Genomic DNA, 11,940 nt, shown 5'->3' with positions numbered 1-11,940 from the left:
CCAGCGGTGTGATCCAAATGAAGTGACACCGCGGACTAGCCTGCGAGGACCCACTCCCCTTCTAAATTTCGACTCAAAACATGAGCGCCCCTTCCGTCAGTGTCATCGTTGTTTTTACGCACTTGCCGCTCCAGAGGAACTCAAGCTCTGTACCTATCCCCGCATTCATCCCGTGACTTCGTCCCCGTGGCCGCCCGCGACCTTATTCCGCGCGGAACATGCCCACAATACTTCTTGCATTTGAAGTATATATTGTGATCAATGGATCCGTTCAACCATTTTCTCAGCCAAATTTGAGGCGCAAACTCAGCCTCTGTTTTGATGCCCACTTGCACATGTGCATAGACAAGGATCAAGTGATCATTTACACAACCATTCTACTTTATTTTATGCACAGATGGATAGTAGCCAATCGAGTTTTTATACAATCATTTCATTGATACATAGTCGAATGATGAGTTTGAAGGTGATGCCGAAGTTTTAATGGTGGCAGCAACCGACATCCATGGCCAGCCAAGGTTCAAGGGCTCGATGAATGGATGTAAGGCCAATTTGTGCCGCGACCGAGAAGTCGGCCATGTCCGAATCTACAACGACTACCTCCATCGTACAACTGACCCAATATTCCCAGAGTACGTATTCACGTGCCGCTTTTGAATGTCAAGAAAATTGCCCGTGATTATGCTTGAAGGAGTGAGTGACCACGGTCTATACTTCAAATGCAAGAACGATACCACCAGTAAGATTGTCTTCACTTCTTACAAAATAAAATGCTTTGCACCTATTCACAAGCTTACATATGGAGTTTTCGGTGACCTTGTTGATGAGTACATGCGCATGAGAAACACCGGCCACATGCCTTGAATCGATGTACATCTTTTGCAATGCAGTGGTAGAGGTGTTTGGCAAAGTTTACTTGAGAGAACCAAATAGTGCTAGTCTGCTTGGATGTTGTCAATAAATGAGTCAAGACGGTTTTCTATGATGCTTTGAATCATAGATTGCATGCACTGAGAGTGGAAGAGCTGCCATTTTTCTTGGCAGGGACAATATAAAAGAAATGTTGATGGGTGCACGGTAATACTTGAAGCTGTTGCATCACAAGATCTTTCGATTCGTACTTTTTTTAGCATGGCAGATTCTAACAATGACATCAACGTGCTCTAGCGCTATGGTATTCTCTAGACTTGCAGGAGGCAATTCTCTAGACGTTTAACATGAGATGAGTGACCATCAATACAACAAGAAGTACTATCTAGTTGATGGTATCTATCATCCGTTCTCTACATTTGTGAAGACAATCCCGCAACCCTTAAGAAGAGAAATATTAGAGGTTTCTTAAAGATCAAGAATATTGTAGGAAGGATGTGAAGCGGCTATTTGGTGTGCTCCAATTTTAGTGGGCTATTGTTCGGTACCCTTCTAGAATATGAAGCCATGAGACGATGTGGAAGGTGAGAACATGATTGCTGAGGAGGAGCGTGGTGATAGCATGTTTGATTAATGGTGGCAATTTCAAGGTGAATTGGTTGAGCCCGTGCGTGGGCCAAAATCGTTTCAGTGATTCCTCCATATACAACATGAGATCCGTGATCGAGAAACTCAACTTCAAGCGGATTTGATTGAGCATATATGAGCTTACATAAAAAACAACTAGTCATTTCCTCTCTTATTATTTACTTTTGAGATGTGTTTGACTATGAATTATGCTATTTAATTGATTATTAACTATGTTATTTAAGTGATTGTAAACTACAGTATTGTGTTATGTTTAAAATGGCCAAACTAGGAAAATGGTCTGCCGGATCAAATGGGTTGCACCGCTATGTGCAACTCGCCAATAACGGATCAAGACAAGGCATTGGTATGTAGCCTATCCATGAACCAATCAAAATAATTCAAAACAAATATTTTTAGTGTCCAAAATAGATCGGCTCCTATAGATGCATCAACCACGATGACGTCACTTCGCACTTCTGCTTCGATGCTTCTCCACTGGAAAAATTTTGGGCGCGTTAAACGCAACAATGGTGTAGATCTTTCCATACGTGTTCATAGGCAAGGGCACGATCGTAATTTTAGTGTAAGTCCACCGTCCGTACAACCCTTTACAGGTTCGTATGACCCGTGTTGTGTTGTCCCTTGTTTTTGTACGTATCTACGGTCACGTGCGTGTGTCGATATAGAAAAGTCCTATAAAGATCTTGTTCACGTGACCTCTTTGTTGTACATGATGTACACATGTCGTATTAATACAAACGGGTATACATGGACGGGATATAATTTTTTGCGGATCAAACATACGAAAAAATACCTAACTATGATCCCTTCAACTTTGTTTAGAGGGAGCACGGAGCAACCCTCGTCACTTCGCCTACTAACCTACACTTCTCTAAAAAAAACCCTGCTACCTACACAATTGTGTGGTGTACTCTTTGCCACCCCGGTACAAAACCGGCCCTACACCGAGGAAGCTGGAACCCAGTTGCCCAATTCAGCAGAATCCGAGGCGCTCTTTTGTCAGAAACAAAGCCCCCTTTGCAGCTCCTGAAAAAAATACCCCGTTCCCCTCGGCCAGCGGCCAGCTCCAGCTTTGTCCAGGCAGGTCGACACAATCCCACACTCGAGCCGGCCCGCTGTTATTAGTACGCGCCACCACCACGCCGGCACGCCCACACACAGTCCCACGACACCAACAGCTGCCACAACAGCAACAGCTAAGCCGCAGCCTCGCCCACCAGACGTACAGAGCTGCCGATTGCCATGGCTGCGGAGGAGGCCAAGAAGGTGGAGGTCGAGGCCGCGCCGGAGCCCGAGGTGGCGCCGCCGGCCGTCCCCGCCCCGGAGCCGGAGGCCCCCGCCAAGGACGTCACCGAGGAGAAGGCCGTCGTCCCGGTCGAGGAGGACAAGGCGGCCGTCGATGACTCCAAGGCGCTCGTCCCAGTCGAGAGTGAGTAAAACTATGTCTCCGCCTGCTTGTCCCGTTAATTTGTGCTTATTTGGTCAAGACATGCGATGGAATCATTCATGGGAAGCCGGTGGTCGTGTAGGATCTACGAGTGAACTTTTTATTCCTGTGTGTGCTTGATTCTTCCCTGTACTTTAAGGTAGCTGTGTAGCCTAGCTACCGATGATCCTTGGATGTCTGCCTTGCTTTTCTTTTCTTTTCTTTTCTTGGCTTCCTCTCTGGACTTTTATTGGTATGATTTTTCGCTCTTCTTGTTACAGGCATAGAGTATGGCAAATTCGGTAATTTCCGTCAGACAAAAAAAAAAAACATATCTTTCGTAGGAATTCTTCGCGGAGGTTCTGTTATCAATTAATTTGTGGTTTCTCGGTTTTGAGTCCCCTTTTTCTAACTGATTATTTTTCCTAAACGGTTTGCTCTGAAACATATCTTCTTTGGTGCTGCAGACCGCTCTAGTAAATATCTGAACTGCTCGTCTCAATTTTACTACTTTCCAAATGATTTCGTTGTGCGACAGTGGATGCAATCATAGTTGCAAAGCAATTCCTTTCTGCTGCGCAGAATTTTGCATCGAAACAAAAATAAAGAGCATGTTAGGACAGCATCAGATAGCTGGTTCATGCTGCGCATGTATAGCTTCACTCGAATCTTTCTTTCCAAAAATATTTCAACTTGGAATTTAGAAAAGATAGTTTTTGGAACTTTCCTGAATTCTTTACTTCCACATCCCTTTCCTTTTTTTTTTTTGCCTCTTCTCTTCTTTCTCTCTCCCTCTCACTCTTATCCATCCCAGCTTCCTTTTTTTAGGGGGAATCTTAATGTCCCTTTAACACCCTACAGAGTCCCCAAAATGTTATGTTGGGAGAAAAAGAGCTAAACAGATACGAAAGGCACATGAAGAACATTTGCCGAGCTTTGGCTCCTGTTTGCTGGGTTACCTGCATGTTCTTGGCACATTTATTAAAACCATATTAATATATCTATATATAGGTAGTATCACTAATTAATATATCGATTAATATCTGGCTTTATAATAGGCAATATTATGTACTGTCATAACCCAGAATCATGCGTGTGTGCAATTAGTAACCCAGATATTGTGTACATGTGAAATTAGTAACCCAGATATTGTGTACATGTGCAATTAGTAACCGAGAAATCATGCTACAAAAAACAAAGAAATCAGGATAACAGTCATACTCTGCTTTCAAAAGGAATGAAGTTATCATATAGCATATAAATGGCACATTGTAGTTTGGGACAGGCAGGTAGTTGCTTTCTGTTGCGGCTTCAAGTCATCATAGATGTACTACTATGCTATAAGTGTTCAGTAGTTCAGTTCCTTCCATTGTTGAGAAAATCATGCATACAAAGCATTCAGTGTTTCTGATGAACCTCATAGGAATTCAACATATGGTATAACTTTACTATTGTTTTAAATGGATAAACATGAAGCAAGTACGTCGTATGAAAAAGAAAACTATTTTTGTGATGCAAATGCGCAACTGGTCATATATGAAAGTTGTCCTAAGGCTTTACACTATACTGCAGAGTGATCCACTTCCTGCAAAAAAATCATTATAAGCATAAATAGCAACATTGGAGGAAACTGCAGAGCTGCTTAGCTAATTGCTTTCAATCATGAAAAAAATTGCACCTATTAGTTTTAAGGATTTTAACTGTGCTGGAGATTGGGTCATTGATATTCAGAACATTGTGAATTGGAAGCTGAAAGCTTAGTGTAAACTTTCATTGTTTGGCCATTCCTTTATCCCAGAAGGACTGGGTTAGCTTTCTTTCCATATTATTATGTTTGTCTATTTGGTTGGAGAAGTTCAGAAAATAAGATAAGTTCTTCGCAAGCCATTAAAATAATAGCGTAGATGGTGCAGATAAACTGTTCAAGTCTTGTCCTTGGAACCCGGATCATAAGCTATCTGAGCACCAATGCACAAAGAACCTCTACACAAATTTGTCGCATTTGGCGTTGATGTCATAGCATCTGAACTTGCAATGCTATTTATTTAATAGAATTGGGCACTTCCCTGCTCTTAATTTCATTTGCATGAAACTGGATGCTAATTGGTTTCTGAAGAACATTTAACATCATGCAGACAACTGCTAGCTCTTACTCCACAATTACTATTATATCAAATAATTATGTGGCGACTCTTCCTCATCAAATATCTCTCTTTTTGTATACCAGAGGTTGCAGATGAACCAGCTGCTGAGAAACCCGCCGATGATAAGCCCGCACACGGGGGCTCAAATGACAGAGGTAATTTTTGAATAATTTGAAATTTCTCCTTGTCGTGTAGTACAAATATCCTAACAAAATCTGAAAATACTCTTACCAGATATCGCTCTCACAAGGGTGGAAACAGAGAAGAGGAACTCTCTGATTAAGGCATGGGAAGAGAATGAGAAGACAAAGGCTGAGAACAAGTACGGTACATCTATCAATTCATGAATTAGCATGCTTTTTGTTATGGTGGAGTTATCGTTAATCTGTTATACTGGAGTTGCGTATCTCAGTAGAAATCTTGAGTCATTTGAATTGTTTCAACCTGGAAACAGAACCTCTATACAGCTTCATGTTAATATATATCTAGTCTTGCTCCCAAGACAGTGGAGGATATGTGAATGCCGTCCAATTCAAACAATAAGAATCAAGCCTAAGAGAAACTAAGGTTACCGACATTAAACTTACCATGGATATCATGTGAACAAATAATGTCATTATAAAGAAACTAAAGAAGTTATATACCTACAACTAAAATTTGTTGTTGAAAACATCACTGAGTAGATGATATGAAATGTCCTAACCTTGAGTCGAATGAATGTCACAGGGCTGCTAAAAAGGTATCCGCTATTCTTTCATGGGAGAACACCAAGAAAGCAAACATTGAAGCTCAACTGAAGAAGATTGAGGTAAAATTTCATTGTTTTCGTATTCCATTGAAGGATGGGGCCCATTTTTGGGTGGTTCTGTACACTTACCAATATCTACCTGCAATTCCAACTTACAGCTCTACTTTTATATGCCATCCTCTGAATTAAAGCTTATATATGTGCACATCTTCAGGAGCAATTAGAAAAGAAGAAGGCGGAATACGCAGAGAAGATGAAGAACAAGGCTGCACTCATCCACAAGGAAGCTGAAGAGAAGAGAGCGATGGTTGAGGCAAAGCGTGGCGAGGAGCTCCTCAAAGCAGAGGAGACGGCAGCCAAGTACCGCGCAACTGGCAACTCTCCCAAGAAAGCCATGGGATGCTTTGGGGCATAAACAAAAAAAAAAAAGTTCCCTGGTCACAAATAGGGCAAGAGTGAAGTGTTCATCTGTGGTTGCTTGCTTCCCTTTTCTTTCACCCATCCAAGTGTGTAGTGTGCCTTGTGTGTAAAGTCTTCTGTTGCTGTATATACACATTGCTTCCCGAGACAGGTTTCTGGTGGTGTACATCTTTGATGCTTGACAAGCAAACGTTCTTGTGTGTAGTTAAGAAGTCACATTGTTACTATTGTTGACATTTAAGCCGTCTTTTTGATCTCATCCTAGTGTTCATGTTGTTACCTAGCACGGTTTCCCCCGCAATAGCAAGGGCATCATTTTTAGTATGTTGAAAATACTATGTTTGTTTTCTTATTTTATAGGAATGATTTTTTCCTCACATTTACCTCCATTGCAAAAAAAAGTTATTGGACATGGATATATTCCCAAATGTGTAGTTCTGACAATTTGGTATACTGTTATGTATCTAACAAATACTACATTCTTAAGGTAAATCAAACCATACTTTTCTCAATGACCCGTTTATTTGGTCGTCTCTCGAGTTGCTAGGACTAGGATATGAATCAAACTAATCCACAACTACATGACCTCTAGATAAATTGTCAACTATGTTTATCTGTTGTGATAAATTTTAAGAAGCACCCAATCAATGAGACATTAAATGGATTAGATTCGTGCGCTAATACTATTATCTTGTAGTTGCAGGTAAAAGGCCATTAACGTCTACATGGGTCAATAGACTTTGTGCTTTTTTTTTTTTTTTTTGAGACCCGACTTTGTGCTAGTTACAGGAAACAAGTATAATTTATAATAAGAGCACAAACGTTGTGCAAGGAAAGATGTTTGATACGGCAGTCTTATCATAATTCCGGCAATTCTAAATATAATGATAAAACATGTTGTATAATGGATTACTTTTTAATATTACCTATAGTAACTAGATATCCTAAATATGTGCAGAGACAGCTTGTTTCTAAGAGATCATCAATCATCTTACATGACACTGCTAAGATATAACCATTATACATGTCTTGAAAGGTTTTTAAAAACACCTTTTCACCCACATTTAGAAGACATCTCGATCTGTTAGCAGTTGGAACTATCAAGTCTTTAAACTTTGTTCAGTAAAATTTCCTTATAGGACCTCCATGCAAAAATTAGTAGATTTTTTCCAGAATCTATTATGAGGATGTTCTATTCTATTTCTCATCCGGTACCTCCAAATGTTCACAATTTTGGGACAAAAATGTGCCGCTATCGGAGGTTGTTCACAATTTGGGGACAAAAATGTGCCCCTATTGGAGGTGTCGCGGACCGGCTGCTGCACCGGCGGAGGGGACAGAAACCCTTGAACATGAAGTGGAATGTTTCCTCTTGCATCTGTCCTGACTAACCCTCCTGTTGGCAATCAAACTCGAGATTACTGTTCTGATTCCAAATACATTCAGAGAACCTGAATTTATGTTTTATTTGTATCAGTGTGGAATGCTGGAATGATTACAGATTGAATATCATGTCTCACTTGTGATGTTCTGAAATGATATTCTTGTCTATCCTCATCAAGATGTTCACAACCTCCCTCATCGAAGGCCTCAACTGGCATGACATTTGCGTGCATGAAATCGCCAGATCCAACAAGTCCAGTGCCTTTGCTTGGTCATGTTCAGGCCAGTACATGATCTCCTCATCCAGGCAGCTCATCATGCTCCCATGATCTGCCTGCGTCAGGTTGGATCTCATTCTCATCCATGTAACAATATCGACACCATCTCCAAATGCAGGATCCACAGGCATCCTCCTGGTTAGGAGCTCGAGAAGCACCACTCCATAGCTGTAAACATCGCTCTTCTCAGTTAATCTTGTAGAGTAACCTTGCTCTGAGCACAAATGAACACACATGTTAACCGTGAAGTTTAAGATAAACATTTAAAAGAAACATGTATCCAAAGATTGGGCTGTGTGCATCCTTGGTGTAGAGGCCGGGAGCAACAAAATTCTTCCATTGTCTAGAAAAATGTATCAAAACATTGTTGAATTTACCTGGAGCAATGTAGCCGAGGGTGCCAACGACGACAGACACTGTTGCATCTGCATCCTCATCACCAACAATTTTTCCCATTCCAAAGTCTGCGATCTTTGGCACTAACTCAACATCCATCAGTATATTACTCGACTTAACATCCCTATGGACAATCATGGGCACACAATCATGGTGAAGATAAGAGAGGCCTTCTGCAACACCGAGGGAGATCAGATGCCGGGCCGTCCAGTCAAGAGCCACTTGGGGCGTCCTTTCGTGCAATAGCTCGAAGAGAGTCCCCTCTGGCATGTATTCATAGAGAATTAGGCCAACGTTGGGGCGGATGCAGTATCCAGCCATCCTGACGATGTTCCGGTGCCTCACTATGTTCAGTATCTTCACCTCAATGGGAAATTTGCACTGGGACAGATCAACCGTCTTGACTGCCCACTGCTTTCCGACTGCAAACTGAGTCCTGTAGACAGTTCCATGCCGGCCTTTGCCAATGACATACTTCTCGCTCCAGTTGTCAGTGGCCCGGAGGATGTCTTCATATGTCAAATCTTCTGGCAATTCCTCTGTTGAGTCCAAATTACGTACTGAGCCGCTTTTCGCCGATAGGCGCTTTGACCTCTTCACAATGTAATGAATAACACACAGCCCAGCTATCATGACAGCAAATGTTGACAGTAGCAATGCCAAAATAATGTGTGTGTTCCTTCTTCGGTTTCTCTGAGACTGTTTTTTGGAGCAAGGTGCATTGCCAGGCTGTATGCACAACTGAGCATTCCCCAGGAAAGCATCAGGTGACTTCTCAGCGAGCTTACCCCAGTTGCCAGCAGGTAGCTGACCAGAGAGCTCATTGAAGGAAACATTCACTTGTGAAAGTGAGATCATGTCGCCCAGCTGCGACGGGATCGGACCAGACAATGAGTTTGTCGACAAGTCGAGCACCTCCAGGTTCCGAAGGTTGCCAAGGCTACTGGGAATTTGGCCGCTCAATTTGTTGTTGCTAAAGTTCAGATTTTGGGATATGTACTGAAGGTTGCCTAAGCTACGAGGGATGTCTCCTTCCAGAGAATTGCCACCAAGCTGCATCTCAAGAAGACCCTGTGTTGCAATGAAAGAGTCCGGAATTGTTCCAGTGAGCTTATTTTCACCGAGCAGAAGATACTGCAGACTACCAAGTGTTGTAACCTCTTCAGGTATACTCCCATTTAGGAGGTTACTTCCAAGATCCAAACGGAAAAGTCTCTTGCATTTTCCTAACTCTCGTGGTATTGGTCCTGTCAGCATGTTCGATGACAGGCGCAGAGTTCCAAGAATGCTCAGAGCTCCGAGCTCATGCGGAATTGGACCAGAGAAGTTGTTGCCAGATAGATCAAGCATCGTGAGGTTGCGCCAGGAACCAAGCACGCTCGGTATCTTTCCCTGGAACTGATTGCCACTCAAGTCTACAAATGACCACCCAGTGTTTGTGCCCAAGTCTGCCGGCAAGCTCCCACTGAACATGTTGTTGTTCAGCCTAACCCTCCAGAGAGACTCACATTTAGCTATCTCGCTGGGAATTCCCCCACTGAACTGGTTGTGTCCAATAGAAAGAACGGCGAGCTGACCGCCCGTGCAGAGACCAGGCGGAATCGCACCGCGGAAGCGGTTGCCAGTCAAGTCGACACGAACAAGTCCATGTGTTGTGTTCAACCCTAGTGCTCCCGGGATCTCACCGGTGAAGTTGTTGAATGCCACGATGAGCTCTCTAAGCTTCCTCACTTGAGTGATCTCTGCAGGCACCTCTCCACTCAGACTATTGTTGTAGAGGAGCAACTCCTCCATGTCAGGCATTCGCCACAAGGCAGAAGGTACTGTCCCATGGAGCATGTTCTTGAACAGGGCCAGCTTCTTCAGGTGACTGAGCTCACTGAACTCTGACGGTATCGTCCCGGAGAGGCTGTTGTTCTGGAGCTGCAGCTCAACCAACCCCCTGCACTTACCGATCTCTGGTGGAATTGTCCCAGAGATGCCATTATCTGCCATGGAGAACTTCTGCAGTCTGCTCAGATTTCCGACGAACGACGGAATGGAGCCATTGAACCGGTTGCCATTCAGGTATAGCATTGTCAAGGACTGGCATTTCCCAATTGCCTCAGTGACAGGTCCAGTTATCCCATTTTTCGACATCACCAGACTCTCCAGGTTGACAAGCTCACCAATGCTCGCCGGCAACTCCCCAACGAAGTTGTTGTCGTCGAGGAACAGCTGTTGCAGCCCTGTGAGGGACGCGAAGAAATCCGGTACGGCGCCGCCGATTTTATTGTAGGATAGGACCAAGGCGGTGAGGTTGCCGCAGTTGCCGAGGCTCCGGGGGAGCTCCCCGGTGATGTTGTTGCTGTCGACGGCAAGGTTGTCGAGCCGGCAATGGGCCGGGAACTCGGGCAGTGGTCCTGAGAGTTGGTTGGTGCTCAGGTTCAGCAGCCTGATCCCCGGGAGCGCCGCCAGCTCCGGCGGGATGGCGCCGGAGAGAGAGTTGTTGCTGAGGTCTAGGTACTCGAGATTAGCCGAGGAGTTGGCGGCGGGGACTGGGATCTCTCCGGCAAGCGCGTTGCTGCCGAGGTCGACCTTCCGGAGCTGGCGCGAGGAGAGGAGCTCCGGGGGCAGGGCTCCGGTGAGGTTGTTGCGGCCCAGGAGGAGGGTGACGACGCCGGAGCATGCCGCGAGTGCGGCGGGGATGGCGCCGGCGAAGCTGTTCCCGCTGAAGTCGAGCGCGGAGAGTGCCGGAGGGAGCGCGCAGAGACGCGGCGCGGAGGTGGCGAGCGCGCCCGAGAGCCCCAGTCCGGAGAGGTTGAGCGCGGTGACGGCGCCGGCCGCGGAGCACTTGACGCCACGGAATGCGCAGTGCGGGGCGGCGGCGGTGGTGTTGGCCTGCCACGACGGGAGGAGGATGCGCTGGGAGGTTTCGGGCAGGGAGGCGAGGAAGGAGAGGAGGACGGTCGTCGGCGGCGGCGGCGGCGTGACGGAGGTGGCCGGTTGTAAGAGTAGGTCGTGGTGGAAGAGGACGAGGAGAAGCACGAGGTGGCAGGAGACTCGCGACATGTGTAAGCTGTACGACAAGGTGGCGAACGATGGATGGATGGATGCTTTGGTCGGTGCGGATGGTGGTCCTTCCCCGGTGCCGGTGATTTATTCTGATCAAATTCGTGCGCAACCCGACCTGCCAATGATGAGGTGCGAGAAAAACGGTGATACATGATAAGGGCATCTCCAGCAGCCGCGCCGTATTTTAGCGTCCGTTTGCGTTCGGTCGAAATGGTCAAAATCGAACGCGCGTCCGTTTGCGTTGGGGGTGACTCCAGCGGCACGACACATTTTTTTTTTGCCGAATCATTCTTGTAATACATGAAACACAATTTATATAGTTAAAACATGAAAAAAAACCTAACGTCTACTGCTGCTCCTCGTCGTTGTCGAGCACGATGAGCTCCGGTATCACCCACGGCCAGTTGCCATCCGGAGGAGCGTACGTCGGGCGCGCCGGCGGTGCTGGAGGTGGAGGAGGCGTCCAGGGCTGCGGCGGTGGAGGCGCCCAGAGCTGCGGCTGTGGCTGCGGCGGAGGCGCCCAGGGGTATGGTTGTTGCGGCGGTGAGAGGCGCCTGTGGTCGCGTATGG

The 11,940-nt window shown here is 45.4% G+C and overlaps 2 protein-coding genes across 2 annotated transcripts; one reads left to right on the top strand and one right to left on the bottom strand.

Moving 5' to 3' along the window:
- The first annotated feature begins 2,634 nt into the window (after positions 1–2,634).
- Positions 2,635–6,518, top strand: LOC127335730 (remorin). Its single transcript, XM_051362456.1, has 5 exons — positions 2,635–2,950; positions 5,175–5,246; positions 5,326–5,413; positions 5,818–5,899; positions 6,054–6,518. The coding sequence occupies exons 1-5, from the start codon at positions 2,764–2,766 to the stop codon at positions 6,252–6,254; spliced, it is 630 nt and encodes a 209-aa protein (XP_051218416.1). The 5' UTR covers positions 2,635–2,763; the 3' UTR covers positions 6,255–6,518.
- A 1,188-nt stretch (positions 6,519–7,706) lies between these two features.
- Positions 7,707–11,436, bottom strand: LOC127335728 (uncharacterized). The gene is made up of 2 exons (XM_051362455.2): positions 8,298–11,436; positions 7,707–8,134 (listed from the first exon to the last, which is right to left on the bottom strand). The coding sequence occupies exons 1-2, from the start codon at positions 11,365–11,367 to the stop codon at positions 7,776–7,778; spliced, it is 3,429 nt and encodes a 1,142-aa protein (XP_051218415.1). The 5' UTR covers positions 11,368–11,436; the 3' UTR covers positions 7,707–7,775.
- Between the last annotated feature and the right edge of the window lie 504 nt (positions 11,437–11,940).

This window comes from Lolium perenne, chromosome 2 (assembly GCF_019359855.2).
Source record: "Lolium perenne isolate Kyuss_39 chromosome 2, Kyuss_2.0, whole genome shotgun sequence".
Classification (NCBI taxonomy): Eukaryota; Viridiplantae; Streptophyta; class Magnoliopsida; order Poales; family Poaceae; genus Lolium; species Lolium perenne.
Note: the sequence above shows the minus strand (reverse complement) of the source record. Positions and strands in the feature narration are given on the sequence as shown.